Source organism: Lactuca sativa, chromosome 5 (assembly GCF_002870075.4).
Source record: "Lactuca sativa cultivar Salinas chromosome 5, Lsat_Salinas_v11, whole genome shotgun sequence".
NCBI classification, from domain to species: domain Eukaryota; kingdom Viridiplantae; phylum Streptophyta; class Magnoliopsida; order Asterales; family Asteraceae; genus Lactuca; species Lactuca sativa.
The window spans coordinates 65341196-65363128 of record NC_056627.2 but is presented as its reverse complement, the minus strand read 5'-3'; the positions used below and the strand labels follow the sequence as shown (position 1 = coordinate 65363128).

The 21933-nt window shown below is 33.1% G+C and overlaps 1 protein-coding gene across 1 annotated transcript; it reads right to left on the bottom strand.

The window, feature by feature from the left end:
* Nucleotides 1-11016: 11016 nt before the first annotated feature.
* On the bottom strand, nucleotides 11017-14238 carry LOC111880398 (UPF0481 protein At3g47200). Its single transcript, XM_023876827.3, has 2 exons — nucleotides 14183-14238; nucleotides 11017-12769 (listed from the first exon to the last, which is right to left on the bottom strand). Exon 2 carries the CDS (start codon nucleotides 12749-12751, stop codon nucleotides 11279-11281), a length of 1473 nt encoding a protein of 490 aa, XP_023732595.1. The 5' UTR covers nucleotides 12752-12769; nucleotides 14183-14238; the 3' UTR covers nucleotides 11017-11278.
* Nucleotides 14239-21933: the final 7695 nt, after the last annotated feature.

Sequence of the window (21933 nt, the reverse complement as noted above, 5' to 3'; positions counted from 1 at the left end):
ACCATATTGAAAAAAGGAAACTCTTGTTCGAAGTAATAGTCAAAAGGGGAATATGGAAATGTTCCCATAGGTGGAAGTTATTCAACAAATATGTGTAAGATTAGGAAACTTAATGCATGAAGGATGTTCAAAGCAATGTACTTTGAATTTGAGACTTCATTTCCATGGATTGATCTCCATTAAAATACTTTGTAATCTTTTTTGACAAGTCTTTGTGACTTTGTGCATAATCATTACAAGAGGATCAATGCATATAAGTTTAGAATCTAACAGATTTAGGTAAATGGCAGGATTTGGAATTCTTGCATTTTCGGTAAGGGTTTGTGACTGTGAAATGAGAATCATTGGAATTATGTTCAATCAATCTATTTCACAAAGTAAAGATCATAGACAAACTTAGTATGCATACTTGGTGTATGGCATAACTAGTTTTTAGACAAACATAATGTATATACTTGGTGTATGGCATGACTAGTGTTTAGAAAAACATAGTTTACATGCTTGGAACATAGGACAACTATTGTTTCAATTAAAGTATAAAGTCGATAGTTTGAAACAGTATGCAATGAATGATGGGTAATCAATATGGTGATAAATAAAAGGTGTTTTATTTATATTCATAAGTTCTAAGACCATATTGGATTCGATTATTCTTGTGTTTCACTTTGCATGTTTTGACTTCCAGAATAACTAGGTCATTCTCCCTGAATGACTAAGTTATTCAAACCATCCACAGTCGGTCATATGTTGGAAGTAGATATGAATCAAGACTGTCATGAAGCTGGATAGTAGATGTCCAAGGTATGGGACATAGCAAGTGGTGCTACAACATTCATGAGTACTCATAAGTTCTGAGTATTGGATTCAACCCTCGCTCATTGGAATCACTTCATGGATTTTATCACGAGTGATCATGAGACGATAATATCTTATATTCTTCAAACCTAGAGATATGAGTTGTTACTATGAGTTGGTTATACATTGATTGCACGAAAACGCATTGGTAACTCGATGTTATAAAACACGCCTTTGTGTATGATTCAACAAGTAGTAGAACAAGCCAAATGAGTCGAAGTTTATCCATTCCTTTTACCTTCAGGATAAAAGCGATATTTATGGGCCACTCGATGATTTAGTGATGACATCCCGAAGTGCTTGGCCAAGGAAGGACTGATTTGATTTGTTCAATTAATCGGTCGTCATAAATCGGAAATCGGGAAAAACCAAATGGACAGAGAGAATTATTATAATCCATGTATCAGTCCATATGATATCTAGAATGGAGGAATATATGATCCCTTATTTGATGGATGCGTCAGTGATTTGTTTAGAGTTCGACGGCAACAACTTTTAAGAGCTACGATTGCTAGTCGTGTTTTAAATTCATATGCAATAATAGTTTTAGACTTATCCAAGTGAGAGACTGTTGGATTAGTGTCTTAGTTCATAACTATATTTGGTATGTACTTGACCTGATTGGCATGGTCCATTTGGGTTGCATGGCATCATGCATTTAAATAAACTAAAATGAGAGAAATGACACTTAAGGTTTATTAATATATTATAAGTTCTAATATATTAATAAGATTATTTAATTAGTATTGATCAAGAATTAATTTGGAATTAATTAAGTGATCAAAATGAGACTAATTAAATATATGGGTTGATTGTGTAAATCATCCATAGTTGTATAGTGGGCTAATGCTCCATGGATTATCAAGTTGGGCTAAAACCCATAGGATGCTCCATGGTGGTTTTTGTACCCATGGATCATGGAAATGAAAGGCCATGACAATTCGGGTTTACATGGTGTAACCCTAATTGTGACATACAATATAAGCATCTTATTCTTCCAAAAATCGTTACACTATGAAGGAATGGTGAGGGTTAGACGATTTCATGAAGTGTCTCATTTCTCTCAAGTTATTCTAAGTGTATTTGATGTTGCGTGAACCATTTGAGTTGTCACACTTGGGGCACTAGGCTCTTGAGCTCCATGAAATCAAGCTACATCAAAAAGGTATGTATTCTATCAAGTTTTGTTATTCTAGTACTTATGATTGTATGCTAGTTAGGGTAACACCTTGGAATATTCATATTTGCATGTATAATAGAGAAAACATAGATCCAAGGTATTTAGGGTTACATGTACACTTATGTCACACCCCGGCCGTCAGCAGAAACACCGGGAAGTGTAACGTCATTTCTCGTATCATAGTTATCAACTTCCTAAAAACACATGCAATTTAAAATACGTCAACATAAAGTTGGTGAGTCCACAGGTTTTGACTCTATATAAAAATAATACATTTTCCAAGTTTCAAAAGTATAGTTTTGAAAGTATCATTTTGACTCTCCAACGTTTAGTATATATATCCTAGGTATAAAAGTTTACTTACCAAATAAGTAGTTTACCTATAAGTCTCATATATTATAAATATAAGTGTTTGTAATTCCATACAAATGAAAGTTGCTACGTATAAATCTTATTTCAATTCTATACGAGTAAAAACCGCTACATATAAATCTATTTCAATTCTATACGAGTAAAAACCAATACGTCTAAATATATTTCAATTCTATACGAGTAAAAACCAATACGTATAAATCGATTTCAATTATATACGAGTATGTGTGTTAGGTATAATTATCTACTTAATATACAAGTAGTACCTAAGGTATAAGTAGGGGGAAACTTATACTTAACATTAATACTTTTATACGACAAAGTATAATGTTTCTAACAAGTTGCTACCATGAGTCTATAACCGCTGCTTGACAACAAAACCTCTGACAAAACACACTCATGATTTACCATGAGAAACAATATCGCGCACTTCATCGACGCCGGAACAATAACAAATAAAAGGAACGGATCATCACTCGCTTTTCTTGGGTTGTAATTAACAACCACGAGTGGGGTCGTCAACCCGTATCTTATTCATACTCGACTTCCTCGCTCACACGGGATTAACGGTTACAGGTCAGAGGACTTCCACTAAGATCCCCAATCTTAGCTGATGAATGAGGTACCTCATGTAGACTTTGATGACGATCTATAGTCCTAACAACAAAAGCATTTTCATGTCTAAAACCCTAAGTTACTAGACTATGCTTTTAAACAGTAATCCTAACTTCATAACATTTAGGCAGTATAACAGCTATAACTTTAAGTAAAACCAGGCTTTATTTTGACATAAAACCAATAACAACAACAACATATAACATACCAAGTTTTATCTTGTCATAAAACTAACAATAACAACATATAGCATATCAAGTTTTATCTTGACATAAAACCAATAATAACAACATACTTTATATATAAAACTTCCGAGTATAACTCCAGAACTATATCGCACACAACATATATAGAATCTTAAGTATAAATCAAGATCTACATTAATATATTTCTATAACAATACCATGTTAACAAGTTGATAATAGTTGTATATATTCAAAATATTATATTTAGAACAACTATATCCCGGTTAATATAACTATCTAGGTTGATATTAATACACTATTATATAGACATAATATTATCGTGTATACAATATTTAGCATGCGTTTTCCCTCGAAAATATTAGAAAGTGGGGCCATGAAACTCACCTTAGTAGTGTGATCTATAGAATCTAAATGGTCAGAGGCCCATCGTTGTCATGCTCAGGAAGGGAAATGACCTTCGGAAACGAGAGAGAAAGAAAGTAGAAGGTGTAAGGAATGAAATGGTCTTGATCGCTATTTATAGGCTCTTCTGGGCCATTTCACGTCGTGGCATACCTAGGGTCACGTCGTGGCCATCCATGAGTCACCCCGTAGCTTCAACACGTGTTTTCTAGCCCCGATTAGTGTCCCAGACAGGTTTCACGTCATGGCCTTAATGTCCACGTCGTGACTTAAGGCGGCTAGGTTTTCTGCCACGTGTCATGCCCTTAGACAGTTGTATCTTCGGAAGGTTATAACTTTTGCATACGAACTCCATTTTTGACTTTCTTTATATCCACGCGTAGGTATTTCTGAGTACTACAACTTTCATTTAGACTCCAATAGCTATTTCTAAGTCTATTTTAAATTCCTCTTATTATAGAGATTTTATAGTGTTCGGTTTATCATAACTTCTTCATGCGAAGTCCGATTTAGATGTTCTCTATATTTTTGGAATCGTATGGACGTATACTTTGATTTATACTATAAAGTATGTATTAAAGTTCATAATTTAACATGAATTACATAGTAAGTTTATCACATTACTAGTTTAACAAAATCACATTACATGATTGGCATAATCACATGTGATTGTTTTTGACCTATTTTGACTGGTGTTACAACTTAGAAGTGTTAGAATGCTCAAAACCCAACAATATTAGGGACAACTTACTTGAGCTCGACCGATTGCATGCATCACACTCCTTGTTCTTTATTAAAACCCTTAATTTTAATTTTAGAAAAATCATTTTTTTTAAACTTCCTTCAAACCCATGATTTGAGTCCAGACACACACCCGAGAGTTTGTCTGAATCCCTTAAATCAGGGCTCTGTTACCAACTTGTAACACTCCAAAAATCAAGACCAAAAATTTCATTTTAATTAAGTTAATATAAAAACCGATAGTATAAAAACATCCATACTGTCATCCCATATCAAAACCAATATGTCAATAATCAAAACTTGTCATAATGAAAAAACATCAAAGTATAATCCTAAAGATCTCATGTCCGGAATACATAGTGTGATGCGTTGCGATCATGCCGACTCCTTTCCTTTTTAAAGAAGAAGTAACGGAAACTAAAACTGAAAACCATAAGCACGAAGCTTAGTTTGTTCACCCATCATACCACATACCATACAATAAACATACTACCAGGCATATCTATATGCCTGACCTACCTTGCTGAGTATATCTGGGTACTCAACCTACCCATGTCAGGCATACCGGGGTGCCCGACCTACCCCTGTCAGGCATATCTGGGTGCCTGATCTACCCTATTAAGCATATCTAGGTGCTCGACCTACCCTGCCAGGCATATCTAGGTGCCCAACCTACCCTCCGGTTTATTTCAACCGGCTACGGGGACTATTTCACCCCTACCACTACCACATAATAACATAGTGTAACTTACTGTCAGACATATCTGGGTGCCCGACCTACCCTCCAGTTTAGCCCAACCGGTTACGGGATCTAATCCACCCCTCCTACCACTATCACATAATATCATAGCATACTAGCACATAAAGCATAACAGATAGTGGCACACCAGACAATAATCACAAAGACAATCATCTTTACTATAATCAACTACTAGTGGGTCGACATTGGTTCCTTCGACCCACTTCTATAGGAAGGTAACCCACCTTGCATTGCTGAAGTCCTGCGGATAAAACCCTAGTTGCTGGATGACAGATTCCCAAACTATCAACATCAAAACGACACCCAATTAATAATTAGGTTCCAATACATAGCTATAAGTCCATGCTTGGGGTAAACAGTTTACTTTACTCCCAACCTAGCTTGATCCAAGCCTAAGGCCCAAACACACTTTGAAGGCCCAAAAACCAATCTATGAATCAAGGCCCAACATATGGCCTAATTTTCCAAATTTGGCCTAAAACCTCACATGGTCTTACCTTAAGGCCCAACCATTGATTCTAGTCCAAACACTAGGCATTCCAATGGTCCAATATCTCATAATCATCAAGGCCCAACTATGGCCCACCTATGGCCTAATTTTCAAAATTGGGCCTAAACCCCTCACATGGGCCTTACCCTAAAGCCCATCCAAATATTCTAGTCCATATACTTGTTCTTGGATGGCTCATCAATAGCCCAATCACCAAAGCCCAACAAAAAGGCCCAACATAAGGCCCAAACAAAATTAGGGTTTTCACATAAAATGACGATTAGGGTCAAGTGTTCTTACTTAACCCATTAAGGACTTAATCCATTAAGTCCATCACTCTACTAGGTCAACCATACAATGCGGTCGGGATTAATCCATAATTCCAATCCAATGGTCCAAACATGCGGGTCCCGAAAATTCCAAATTAACATATTCAGAATTAGGGTGTTATAAACCCTAATTAGGGTTTCCAACCCAATCGCGTTCCAATTAGTCCAACGGTTAGGCTTTTAGGTCAATTAGGGCTTCATTAGGTTGAGCACCACCCACTGCCACCTCGGGCGGTGGTGGTCGACGACGGCAGCTACCACCTCACGGTGGTGGTTATGATTCTAGTCCAATCATGTCCAAGCATCCCAAAAGCAATCCAATCACACACAATGTACACCGCCACCCAACTCGGCGGCTGGTGGAGGCAAAAGGCGGCAACCACCACCTCACGATGGTGGTGGTGGGTTTTTCCTTGATTAATCCAGCCAAAGAAATACATACAACATTACACTCATAAAATACACTCACGCACACTAAGACACGCACACAATCACCACCACACGGCGACTGGTGGTGGCAGAACAGAAAAAGGTGGCGGCAGCCACCATGGTTGGCATCTGTGGTGGTTTTCCATGGTTTCCGACCAATAAGCACACCCACACTCGCACAACAACACCAAAAAACACACACACACACGAGTGAGAACACATACCGAGCTGCTGCATTTAATTCATGGAGGTGGGCGACAACAGAGTGACGACGAATGTGTGGCAGAACTTCACCACGACAATGGCGGGGCCAATGGATGGCACCAAAGACTGTAGGGTTATCGACCGGCGATGTTGGTGGCATGGCTGGCGGTGAGTCGGAAGGAGAAGGCGATGTGCGACCAAGAACAACAACAACGATAGTCGAGACATTTCCCTGACGTCTATCTTCATCGACATTTTGGAGTAACAACGGCGTTGGATGTTCTGGTGCTTCTTCGGTGGTTTGCGACCTCAACAGCGGTGGTGGCGACGCCAAAAATTGTAGAAGTGAGGGTGGCAGCTGGAAAAGCTTCTTAGGGTTAGGGTTTCTCGATGACACCTCTTCAAACAGGAAGGGAAGGCACGGGTTTCAGTCTCGTGTTTTCCAATCAAACTTTGAATCATATTTTACACTTCTGGTCCCTCTTCCATAAATATTTTTCACCTTAAGTCCAGATGTTACCCTTTAGCCCCTGCCTCCAAAAATCCTTTCATAATAAGTCCAAAAAAAATACCAATCATACCCTGACTTTTGAAATCCTTTTTAAATTAAATCCGTACTTTACCAAACAGCCCTCAACCTTCAAAATTGTTTACAAACTAGTTTGGAAATTACACTCTTAACCCCTAAAGTTCAAATTATATCATTTAACCCCCGAAACCAACGCCTTGCTAAATTATTCCAAATTTAGGGCTACTATTCATTTATTAATTATATGTATTTATTTATTTAATAAACGGGATCTTACATGGTGAATATGTTGAAATACGTGTAAACAAAGAAGCTAAATCTGAAGATGTCACATAAGAAGATGCAGAAGTGAAGGATTCATGGGAGGTCAAGGAACAAAAGATTGAAAAAACATGAGGGGGAGGTGGATTTGGCCAAGCTGCACTTGCTGAATCCATCACAAGATTTGATTCGTTTGTGGAAGAACTTGAGAGAGGTACCAAAGTTTCCTACTTTATTAATTCTTGATGAACTATTATGCATTTTCTTTTAAATGATTTGCAGAAGTGCAGAAATGGAAAGATGTTGGAAGGTTTTGAAGAAACATGAAATAGAAGAAGATATAAGGAAATTGCAAAATAGAGTGTGTAGGTTAAGTTCATGTCTTTTAATCAAAGTGATACTATTGTTTGTAACATTTTACTTTGAAATTTCTTCCCAAAAAGTGGAGCTTGTATCCACTTAATTCGCTCATATAATAAGTATGAACCTGCTGTAACATTTGTGTTTCGTTTTTGGGTTATTATAAGGAGGTTGTTGATTTGCATCTTGTGTTATTAATTATACTTATGGTTATATGAAGTAGCTAATTACGTTATTGTTGAAAGGTTTTAATTTGGTTTTGTCACACCCTAAAACCGGAACGGCGGAAACGTTATGGGGCGGAGGACGTCATGTACAGTATCACAACACAGAATAATAGTAAACAAGAAAACAACATCATCCATTGCATTCATAATGAATTTTAATACAAGTGTGTTATGTACAGTTTATAAGACACCAAAATATGAATTAAAAAAAGAAAAAGATGAGTCTTGAAAGTGCTCCATCTTCTCAAAAGTTGGCCTCGGTACCTGTCTACTGATGATCTGAAAATACAAGTTATTTTGAAAGAGTTTATCATCTTTAAAGTTGGTGAGTTCATAAGTATTTTAGTGTCATTGTTTGTATTAAAATGTTTGTAAGTTTTTGAACGTATGAGTTTGTAAATGTTTGTAGTAGTTGTTTGTATCTCCTAGAAAATCTTATATTCTCTACTAAAAGTAGCCTTCTACCAAGACATCAAATATGTTGTATGTTTGTTCATTGTAAAAGTCATTATTCCTCCCAAATATGACTATCATTTAATAAAATATAGTTTGTACATTACTATTTATGTGAAGATCACAAAGTAGATGTAATGGGGAAAATAATGAAGTATTGTAGTTTTATGTTATAGTAACTAATATTGTACTAACTACCTTAAACCAATTGATAATTAAGGTATAATGTGATATAATTTTAACCATACTTGATCGACCTAGTAAAACACGACGCTCGAAGACGTCGAAATGGTGTGACATTCATCACCCGAACACCTACAGGTCCCACTATAGCTAGCAGCAAGGTGTAGGACGGTCAGTCAATCATAGATCTATACACGAATTCACGCTCTCCCTTCAGAAGAATCTGGTTACAAAACGAGCCATGACAGAGATGTCATGCTCCGAAGTAGTGCCTCATATTTATGTTATAGTATGTATGTATTGTATGTACTAGTGTAGTGTATGTTCTCTCTGATTCTCATCATAGTATGTTCTTTTGTATAGTGTAGTGTATGTATTGTTTCTCGTTATAGTATGTATTGACTCATGTATGAACTGACTCTTTGTATGTTTCATTGTACTAAAAACTAGTAAGTAGTATACCTCTAAACTATACCTATTATAGTTTACTGGAACTGTTGTTTTAACGACTTAGTTCGTTTATACACCTTTGCTACCCAAAGGAGATGGAACTGAGGTAAAAGCTTTATATCTATACATATATACATAATATATAACTAAGGATCAAATGACACTCAGACAAACAACAGGGTACTCTAAGTCCACAACCAAACAAGGAACATGAATTAAAGTGAGTTATCAGTCCTAAGTCCTTCAAACCTTACTTATATAACTATATACGTATTGGACATGATTTTGACAATATATAAGTTTAAAAAGAAGTTTTGTAAAGAGTTTAACATGTAAAAGAGTTTAACATGTAAAAGAGTTTGATAATCATTTTGAAGTAGTTTTGTTGACAAAACAGTTAAAAGTATAGTAAATCCATTTGTTTGACAGTTATAAATCACATGTGATTGATATTATAACTATAACGATTCAACTTGTATTCCCCCCCCCCCCCCATAAAAGCATTTAAAAACATTTAAAAGGTTAATTAAGGGGTATGAACTCACCAGTAGTGAGTGATGCGACTGTAAGATTGGTTTAGGAAGTTGAGTGTCAATTGCGGACTTGAGCACAAATGAATCCTATTAACCATATAATGACATATATATATATATATATGTATACAATTAGTGCTTGAAACAACTAATTATTGAATTGGGTCCACCTTAGGGACTAGTAAACACTTATATTGAAGTGATACAACCATATATGATTGTATATAAGGGGTATATGGTTATACAAGGGAGTGTACGGTCAAAATACACCATATTTGAGTGTGTGCGGCCAGGGTGTGTGTGCGGCCACACACTCCCTATGAAATGTCCTAAAATGTATTTTAAGGATTTAGGACTCATCTAGGAAGGTTTCTTACTTCATGTTTTAGCCTTATATGGAGTTCATTGCCATTTGTGGACCTGAAAAGGGGTGTGTGCGGCCACTATGATGTGTGTGGCCGCACACCCTTTATGAAGATGATAAAATCATGTTTTTCAAGTATATCATCAAGTGTTCTTACTTGGTGTTCTTGGTGTTCTTGACTAAAAATGGATGTTTTTATGGATCAAAGCAAAGGGAAAGGCTAGTTGAGTTCATGTATTAGCTAATCCAAGGATGAATAACTTACTTGATTGAAGATTTGAGTGAAAAGTTGGATGGTACTTAAGAGAAAACGAGTTCTAGTCTTGAAGAAGTGGAAAAGTGTTCAAAAATGACTAAGTGTTGAATATATAGGGGAGAGTGTGCGGTTGGGATGGGTGTGTGGCCGCACACTCCTTATGTTGGAGTGTTTGGACCGAGTTTGCTTGATATGCATCTTTTTATCCCATTTCTAGGCTCCTACCTTGATTGTACTAGGTCTAGAACTCTCAAATAGACCCTAAACAGTGCTAAAAGGTAGCAAAACAAGTTTAACTTTGATTGAATTTATCTATTGTACATGATAAAAATTTCGGGTTGTCACGGGTTTCAAATCTTGGGAGATCAAATTCTCTTTTGTTTATTTATTCATTTTTTAGTACTTAGTCTATAAATAAATAGTTGATTATATTCTGATTATGCAGATCTTTAGCATTATCTAATGAAAGGATGGCATATTTGATTTTGATTATGTGTTTTTTTAATGAACATATAGAAATCTGTGTGATTTAGATGATTTGGATGCAACAAAAGCTATTCAAAAATACTCTTTTTTCATTCATTCAATTTTTACCACCATTTACAATGTCCTTAAATAAGACAATTCAAAAATACATTGTTATTTTATCAATCATTATGTCCATTGAACGGGTATAACACTAATCTGAATGGTTGATAATATCCTACTATACATTGTTGGTTCATATTTTTCTATCCAAATACATTTGATGTGACTGATGCAAACGAATTAAAGAACACTCCTTACGAATATCCCTTGTTCGATTTATTGCATATTTTTCATTTTTGGTTCCCAATGACAATATATTCCACTGGATATGGATTTACAACTAGTAATGATATTATATAATTTCATAATTCATATGTATCACGCATTAACAAGCTTAGAAAAAAAAAGCTCGGTCTTTTGTCTTTTATTGAGATGTGTCAGATTTTAGAATTTTAGAATGTTGAAATAATTATAAGGTGCCATTGATAATCTCATCATAAAAACATATTGTTGATGCTCTTAACTCCGTGTGCAACATGGACAACTCCAGATCAAACAGGTGTAGAGGGAGGCTTAGAGTATTCAAATTGTCTCAAAATCTTGAGAATATCCCTAGTGGAGTCATCTGGAAGCGGCTTAATGGTGAAGTAAGTCTGCAGAAAACTAATAAACAAAATAGCAGTAGCCACAAATAAAGCCACCGTCTTCCATGGACTACTAAAGTGGACGTTAATCAGCTCCGCCACCCACATTTTATACTTGTTAGTACAATGCTTCTCAATGCCTCGCCGAAGCTGGTTAAACATGTAGAGATTCACCGCCGGTGCCTCAATCTCATCATACATCTTCACCACGTCTTCATCTCGACCAAGACTATGAAGCAATATGTTGTTGTTTCGTAACTCCTTCACATCATCACGATGAACAACCAGTGATTTCATTACTCGAATATAAGTCGAAACTCGAAAGTCATTCGGATTATGAGGGCACATCTCATAAGCGATCATGTTCAAGTAAATAGCTTTTGAATTCGAGTAAACAGACTGACGCACAAGCTCAAGCTTACCATAGCAACAATGTGAGTGAAACTTGATGTTTTCGGAAGAAGACTCGTTCTCGAATTTTGTACATTTTAAGAAAATTCCTTTAGCTTTGAGTTCCATGATTGATGGAAAAGATCTATTTCTCTTTACATAATTCCATTTTTCATTAGCATCATCGTTGATCTTTTTTATCGAAAAGGAGGAAAGCGAGATGAAATGGGACCTGTAAAGCTCGAGAAGATGAAGAGGTTTCTTCTTTCCAAGCACATTTTTTTCCTTCGTGGAGATTTCACCATACTTCAAGTAGTTAAAGAAGTCATTTAAGATCTTTTCGCCTCTATCTTTTGGGAATCGCAAATCCAACAAAACTTGGAGTACTATAAACGGGATTTGGTTCTCGAGCAACAAAATGTCACGAGCTACGTGCGCGAAGCCCAATGCGCCTAAATACTCATTATTTAGCATTGCCAAAGTATTCGGGTGACTAGCAACACACTCTATAAAGAACAAAATGAAGCAACCATCATGCAACATCATTCGATTAAATTCCTCATCGTTGTATTCATCTGTAGAACCATTGATATAACACTTTCTAGCATCATGTACAACTTTGAAGACCTTTTTGTATAACGAATCCATGGAAGTTCGAGTTTCGCAGCTCAAGCGATACTCCTCGAGTGTTATGAGCTTGTATTTCTCAGCTTCTGCAAGGTCGTCTCGTTTATGGTGGTAAGGACCAAGTGAAATCACCACTGGCTGGTAGCATTGGCGGTTTCTTCGACCTTTTTTGCCTTTCAAGAGCAATGGAGGCACTTTCTCCATTTGTCGTTTACGTTCTGAACATTTTGTGGTCTCACTGTTTTGAAGACAATCTTCCCACTCTTGAGCAAAGTCATGGTTAATGTTGTCGGCGACTTCCGGTAGATTGCCTCGCGGTATTTCAACTCTAACAACTTCACTGTCAGACATCTCCATCTCCATTGGTTTTGAAATTGTCTTCTGATATGCAAATGAAACAAGTTTATGGTATAAACTATAAACAATATTTTTTTTCAACATTATGGTTTTCGTTTACAAAGAGTTTTCTTTTTCTTTTCAACAAATAAGAGAATTGTATATTAAATATAAAACAACAATAAGCCATAGTAGGTAATATCATTCATTGTTTGCCAATTCGGAATAGCCCAATTGGTAGAGGCTTAAACTCTTAGTATGGGAGAATGGAGATGCTAGGGTTCGATCTTGGTGCTAATAAGAATTGAAGTATTAATACTAACATCTAACCAGTCAAGCTGTCGTTCAAAAAAAATATCATTTATTGTTTGATTATAAAATTATAATATAAGCTCTGAACTTTGATTTTGAAAGCGACTTTCTAAAAAACTTGATTAATATTAGAGAGAGAGAGAGAGAGAGAGAGAGAGAGAGAGAGAATTTCATTTTATAAGTAGACACATTTAACAAACTTTGTTAAAATATCCATACGAACACCTTAGTGACGAGTTTGTCTTTTTTATAAGTCTACATATATGACATATATGATAATTTTTTATGTCACATGTTAGGGTTAGATTAGAATTTAATTACATATACGATAATTTTTCTAGCTGTATTCCGTATTATTACAGGCCCGTCCCAGAGGGTGGACGATAGGGGCGACCGTCCAGGGCCCATCTTTTAAAGGGACCCAAATTTTTTATGGAAATTGTTATATTTAAAAGATAATACAAATAATTTTCTTTTAATTATTGATTTATTATAAAAAAAAAAATTGATGACATTTGTGTTTTTTAAGAGCCCATTTTTTTTCTTTGGCTCTGGGCCCAAAATATGTTTGGAATGCCCCGTATTATTATTGTTCACACTGTAATTAAGATGTGTTGTTTAATAGGTTATATCCCATGTCAATCCTAAATAATGTAGGGATTCAGACACGAAGGTTTTTCTTATGGCTTGTTCAATGATATGTGTAGAGTTTTGTGGCCGTATCTTGTGGATTCCTAATTAATTATGGATTCCAAAAGAGTGGTATATGACTTATAACAATAATAATAACTCATATATATATATATATATATATATATATATATATATATATATATATATATATATATATATATATATATATATATATATATATATATATATATATATATATATATATATATATATATATATAAAATACTATTCACCATGCATTTGATTACACGGGCCACTAGAAAGTAGAAACACAACAATGGAATGACACGAACGTTAATTAATTAGGGCCTTGTTGCCTACACGATAAGCGATTCCATCAAAACCTTCTACAATCATCACTTAATAAACATGTATGTAGATACATAAATGTATACAAAGACGGTGTGATGGAGATAAAAAGAAAGAACGCAATAGACAAGGCAATATATATACCTTTGTTTTTCAGTTGAAGAAAATGACTTGGTTTGTTTGCTTGAAATGGATTGATATAAAAAAAACCTTAAAGATGCTTAATATAATGATAGACAAAAGTAGAGTTTGCATTCAAGTACAGAGAATAAGTTATTTGCTTGTAAATTTGGCCAATTTAGCATCTACTTTTCTAACATTTACTCCTAATGCTTATATATATATATATATATATATATATATATATATATATATATATATATATATATATATATATATATATATATATATATATATATATTTCAAGACTGCATTAAGTGGATGAATAAGTTTTTATATTTTTCTCTTTTGTTTTCTAATACTTCTTTTAACGTAGAAATGGCATTCATATTTAGAGAAATGGCTTTCATGAAGTTGTCACATGCTTACATAGTACATGAGTTCCACATGCCTTAGAAACCATGGTACAACAAAACTATGGCATGGTTACCTTGTGTTTCATTATTTTTTTTTCTTGATGTTGTTTTGGCAACATACATTAACATTGAAAACGGTATATGATATGTTTTACACATTTATGGAGTTCATTTTTCAACCTTTGGTCTTATGGATGGTATTTTGGTGTGTAAATAACTGAAATTATTTGAGGGCATGTTATGTTTCATTTAATGTTGTTATGAGATGTTATACTTTAAAATTTTAGCTGATGGTATTCTTGATGTTCAGGCAAGACACCATTCTTTGCTATTTAGGCTTTTGACTTTGATGTTGAGGTACCAAGGGGCTGTTTGGTAGGATCTGAATTTTTAAGATCTGAATTTTTAAGGGATCTGAATTTCTAAGAGGGTCTGAAGTTTTAAGAGCTGAATGTTTAACATGCTGTTTGGTTGGGACCTCTGAATTGCTGTGCTGAATTATTAAAATGACCATTTTACCCTTCTGTTTTATTTTTTATTGAATTCAAGTGTTTGTTTATAAAATAACCCAATTTATTAAATAAGTATAATATATATATATATATATATATATATATATATATATATATATATATATATATATATATATATATATATATAAACACTTTCAGCAACCATTTAAACAACACAAATGCATATTTTCAGCAACAATTCCAACAAAAAAAATTTACAATTCAACAACATTTTCAATAAAAAAAATGCACAATTCAGCAAAATTGATGCATATTTCATGATAAACAGGAAGAATATATATGATTTCTGCATGACATCAAGCACAAATTTGATTTCAACTTCAATATTTCAACATTATATTAACAACAAATTTAATTTCAAAATTCCAGCATAACACCAATCTTATTTCAGCAAATCATACAAATTCTTTACAAATATCATATCAACTGAACACTTATGATCAATCATAAAAATAGAAAACATATTTGAACAAAAAAAATGACAAAATCAGAATGAAGGTATAAGAACAAAGAAGAAAAAACAGAAAAAAGAAGGAAGAATGAAGACGAACGCCATGAATTCGTTTATTGACCAATCCATGAAATAAAACCAGAAAAAAAAAATCGAGTTGCACATGGAAAGAAGGAGGAAGAACAGACCTGGATTGTCGGAGTCGAAGGAGGCGTTGTTGCAGGCGTCGGAGGAGGAGGCAGCTCGTCGGAGGCGGCGGTGTTAGGGTGCGGCGGCAACATCGCAGTCGGTGGTGAAGGGAAGAAGAACGACGCAGGAAGATGGAAAGTAGGCGTTGTGTTTTGTGGTGAATGTCGATCCTTTAGGGTACAATAGGAAACACGCTCCTTTTTAAAAATTCAGACTTTGTTTGATATCTGAAAAATTAAGAGGCAATTATAACTTTAAGAGGTAAAAAATAAGATGTAAACAAACAATCTGAATCTGAATATTTAAGACATTGCCTCTTAATTTTGCAATTAAGAGGTAAACAAACAGGACCCAAGTCATGGTCGTATCTCATTATCTTAAAAAAAAAAAAATTAGGAGCATATAATGAGACGCTCCAACACAAAGGTATAAGATTTTACTTAGAGCTAATGTCATAAAAACCTTTAAATTTTCAGGGTTTTGTCGGTTTTGCCTAAAGTTGAATTTTATGTCCGTTTTTATCCTAACATTTTCCAAAAAATGTTCGGTTTTACCCTTTACCGGTGATAACAGATTACCATTATATTAACTTCCCAAAAAACCTTTAAGTTTACAGTTTCTTACGTTTTTACCCTTAAGTTTATAATTTTTTTTTACATTTTACTCTAGATACTTTTTTTTTCATATTATATGTATTCAAGCAGAAAAATCATATGAATATGTATATTATGAAAAAAAAATATACTTAGAGAAAAAATGTAAAAAAAATTATAAACTTAAGGTAAAAACGCAAAAAAAATGATAAACTTAAGAGTTTTTTTGTGAATTTAATATAATGGTAACCTAGAAAACCTGTTATCACCGGTAAAAAAGGGTAAAACCGAACATTTTTTCAAAAACGTTTGAGTAAAAACGGATATAAATTTCAACTTTTAGCAAAACCAACAAAACCCTGAAAACTTGATGGTTTTTATGACATTAATCCTTTTACTTGCTAGCATTTAACACAATGGACACAATGGTTAAAGTTCCGAATAATATTTTACCCTCCATCCCATTAATCCAGGGATATCACATACACTTAACTTTTTGATTGTTCTTTTCTTTCGTTTTTTGCATCATATAAAGTTGCATGTGAATATATATATATATATATATATATATATATATATATATATATATATATATATATATATATATATATATATATATATATATATATATATATATGGGGTAATTTATGACTATTAAACTCTAAAAACGTCACTTAATTTGAGGCATAAATTCGGACTCTTGAGTGAGCTAAAATGGTTATAAACTTGAGGATTATAAAGGGCTCAAGAAATGGAATGGAATGCCCATTGGAATCGCTAGATAAGATTGAGAATTGTAAGAGAAATCGGGGGAAGAAGTTGGAAACGTTTTTCCGTATTTTGCTCAAAATTAAGGTATGTCCTCCCAATTTTAGTTCGAATTAGTTGAGGAAATAGCTTTAAATTTTGTGGTTCATGGCTGGTTCGATCGTATGTCTCTGTTGTAGTAGGGAAATGATTAAATTTGATTAAAAAAAACTAATAGACATATTTTTTTTTACAAAGTGATCTAGAATAACCCGGGTTTAGGTTGGAAAATGGTGGAGATTAGAAACGATTATAAGCTAAATTTATCAGAAGCGTTTGTGTGGAAAAAAAATAAAATAAAAACGACCTTAGAAGTCTTAAAATGGCTGAAAAGAAAACTGTATTTTTTCGGGTTGGGAAGATAACTAAATTGAGTGTGGGGCGACCCACATTTTTGTGGGCGCCCTGAATTGCCTTACAGGTTGATTGGAATTTTACAAAATGAATCGTTTTTCTTAACTCTTAAACCATACAAAGTATAATTTACAGAAATGGTCCCTGGAGATTTGGATGCTTTTTCACAAAGAATAGAAACGTCCATTTGTTTCTTTTGTGTATAAATGAAGTTTGAATTAAATAAATAGTCGTGCAGTTTTGAGTACATGTTAATTTATTTTAATTGCAAAATTTGGAAAGTTTTCGGTTAGACATATGACCTTCCTTTTGCTAAAATAAACTATTAGCCATTTAATTTAATATTTAATGGTTGTTTTTTATTTTTGAAAATTTGATATTATAATATATTTTTAAAGATCAATAAGTAAAAATAGCGGAAAAACTCGGGCTTCTTCTCGGATCGTTTTTGTGTTTTTTATGAAAAAATATAAAAGTTTTGACTGTAATGACCAAAAGTATCAAAATGGCTAAAGAATTAAATGAGTTTGAATTAGCAAGTTTTTAAAAAATGGAGTAAAGTTGTGAATTCCTTAAATTTTTGTAGCCAAAATTTGAATATTAAAAGGTTCCTAAAAATGTAAAAGTTTTTATTCCAATTACCAAAAGTCTCAAAATCAAAAGTGCTAAAATAGCTAAAGAATTAAAGGGGTTGGGATTACCAAGTTTTTAGAAAATAGACCAAAGTCGTTAATTTCTTAAAGATTTGTGGTTAAACTTTGAATATTAAAAGGTTTCTAAAAATAAAAATAAAAAATGATTCCAATGAGCAAAAGTGTCACAATGGGTAAAAAAAGGGCAAAGTCGACAAAAAAAAGGCAAGTTTACTATAAATGGTTGGAATTAGCAAGTTTTTAAAAGAAATGATCAAAGTTGTCAATTTCTTATAGCTTTGTGGTCAAACTTTGAATATTAAAAGGTTTCTAAAAAATAACCAAATAAAAGTATGAAAATAGGTAAAAAAGAAAGACCAATTATGTCAAACTCTTAGGAACTTTACTATTCCTAAGGGAACATAAAATATATATATATATATATATATATATATATATATATATATATATATATATATATATATATATATATATATATATATATATATATACTAGTTTATAACCCATGAAACCACGGCTACAAAATTAATTAAACTTTAATAATTAGAACACAAAATTATTAATCAGTTATAATCGTTAATTTAAATAAATATGTGAAATTATATCATCTTATAATTTCTATTAATTTTATTTTAATTTTTATTGCATTGTTATTAATTTATTGTAATTAAAGTGAAAATTTTAAAATTTGAAATAGAGAATTAATAGGTTGACAAGTGACATGTATTAATTAAGAGTTTTAATAGGGTGACACATGACAAAAAAAGAATATATATATATATATATATATATATATATATATATATATATATATATATATATAGGGTTAGGTTATTTTGTTTTCACTATCTATTGTGTGCATGTATAATTGATTATGGACCAATCATTTTAGTTATTTTAAGAAAATAATTAATGCATATTACATGTTGAAGATATAATGGATATTAATTACACCTTCAGCATTTAATATGCATTAATTACTTTCTTAAAATAACTAAAATGATTGGTCCAGAATTAATAATACATGCACACAATAGATAATTAAAACATTTGAACCTAAGTATATATATATATATATATATATATATATATATATATATATATATATATATATATAGGTAGGTTAAAATGTTTTTCACATCTATTGTGTGCTAGAATGCACCAATAGGAATTTAGTATTAATTATATGTATATTAAATGTTATCCATACTTATAACTCATTTTTATGGAAACCAATTAAATTCGTCATTAATGCCAACAATAATATTCTTTCAGAATAAATTCATATCTAGAAGAATGAGACTGTATTCTAGCAGAATGAGAGTGTATTTTAGTAGAATACACTATCGTTCTTCATATTCTATGCAACTTTATTATATTTTAATTGAGTGAGCCCTGAAACAAAATATGAACTTATATATAAAAACCTAGATGTGAATTCATTCTGAAAGAATGTTATTGCTGACATTAACGACAGATTTAATTAGTTTCCATAAAAAGAGAATTATAATTATGGATATCATTTAATATACATATAATTATGGAAATCATTTAATATCTATATTTATTTAATTAAATAATTATTTAATTTACTAAATTTCTATTGGTGCATTCTAGCATATAATAAATGTAAGAAACAAAATAACCTAGCCCTATATATATATATATATATATGGTTAGGTTATTTTGTTTTTACTAACTATTGTGTGTCATAATGCACAGATCTGGACCATCGGATGGAATATAATCAAAGGTCATGATCTGAGGGTCTATGATAGCAGAATATGATAACATGTACCATATAATCACACAAATTTCAACATAAGGGCATTTTAGTCAATTAAACTATATTAAAAAAGGAAATTTTCGGATTTTTAGGGATGATTAATTCCTTTATTTTTTAAAAATCTGAATATTTTAAATTAATTCAAATTTAAAAATCCGATTTTATTCTGTCAGAATGATAGAATGTCAACCATAAACTAATAAATATATTTTTCGATTTTATTCTGTCAGAATGGCAGAATGTCAACCAGAAACTAGTAAATACATTCTGAAAGAATACACAAATCAATTCTTGAACTAATAATATAACAATAATTACATTGTATGATTGTGATTCATTGAATAATAACAACATTCTGAAAGAAAAAATTTAAAAAAAAAAAAAAAAAAAAAAACATCAAAATCTAACAACAACAATAATCTATTCTGAAAGAATATTATTTTTAAGCAACACTTTATACATTGTAGCATAACACATTCTGGTATAATACACTCTTGTTCTATATGTTTTCTTCCTTCTCCACATCAATGTTAGCATCTTCAAAACCTAAATCCACAAAGAAAAGATAATCAAATTTTCAAAAATTAAACAATTCAATGCATTATAATAGAATACAGCAATAAATATTCTTACAGAATAAACGATTCTTGCAGAATGGTTTTGAATATTCTTAAAGAATTTGTAACATATTCTATCGGAAACGATATAATAGAGAATGGTAATTACCAGATTTAATTTGAAGAAGAATTCCAAAGCTAGGGTAGAGAGGGTAAATATTGGATTCAGGTTGGAAAGGCTTGGTTGGGGGAGGGGGGGGGGGCTAAACTTGTTAAAAAGGATGAAAGTTTGATATGGAGCACGGGACTTGAACCAAATGATCTTCCCTCTCGTTTTAAGGTAACAAATTCCATACCCTAACCCTAACTCGTCTTCTCTCTAGCCACCACCATCCATTCGGAGTTTACCCAGCCGCCATCTTCACCCCTCATACTTCCTCCGCCGCTACCTGCCTTTTGCCTCCACCACCGGTGTTGCGAAGCTGCTGTTGAAGACGTGAACCGCCACCCCCCTTCACACTCGTGTTTCGATGACGGTCAAGGAAGGCTCACCGGGAATCGATAATTTCCTCCTCCTCCTTCGAATCGGTGAAGCACTGGAGGTGCTTCCCGATTTCTGATTCCAATCGTGCTTCTCCTCCTTAATCCGACAAATATGAGCACCGGGGGATCTTCCCCTTGATCTTTTTTGTTGTCGGCGACGGGAGAGGAACGAAGAACCATTGACTGCCTTCTTTCACATCTTCCGCCATTGAAGAATTTTTCAATTGCAATTCTATCATCGGTCTCCGCCATTGAAGAATACGAGCAGCATAAGAGGGATGAGGTGGATTTCAACGTTTGGGGAAGCGGTTTTGTGGTTGTGAGCTTCTTGTAGGAGACGTTTCCATGGCGGCAGAGTGGGCAGGGGATTGAACCTGGTGGTCCGGTTGGTGAACTTGGAGTGAAAAGGGTTTGAGGATTTTTGAGGTTTTATTAGACAAGTTTAAAAGAGAGGCTAGGTCAAATATACTTATTTTATTTACTTAATTGCAAGATTCAATTAAATGATTTCCTTAATTAAAAGTATAAAAGGTCCAAAATACCCGTAAATGATTTATTTAATTGTTTATTATTTCTTGAATTCTCATTGGTGCATTTAGGCACACAATACTTGCTAAAAACATTTGAACCTAGCTCTCTCTCTCCCTCTCTCTCTCTCTCTCCCTCTATATATATATATATATATATATATATATATATATATATATATATATATATATATATATATATTAGTTTGTCGAATGAGACATACGAGTAATCGAACTAAATGTCACGAACACATAAGATGTTTTTAAGATTATAGCCTTAGAAAAATCATGTTGGTTAAATGTAGGGTACGTGTAGCGAACAAGATTCGGTTATGATGTGAGTTTTTTTTTCGTGTTCTGTGATTG

Coding starts and splice junctions, on each gene's coding strand:
- LOC111880398 (XM_023876827.3), bottom strand. CDS start 12,751: ATGGAGATGGAGATGTCTGACAGTGAAGTTGTTAGAGTTGAAATACCG.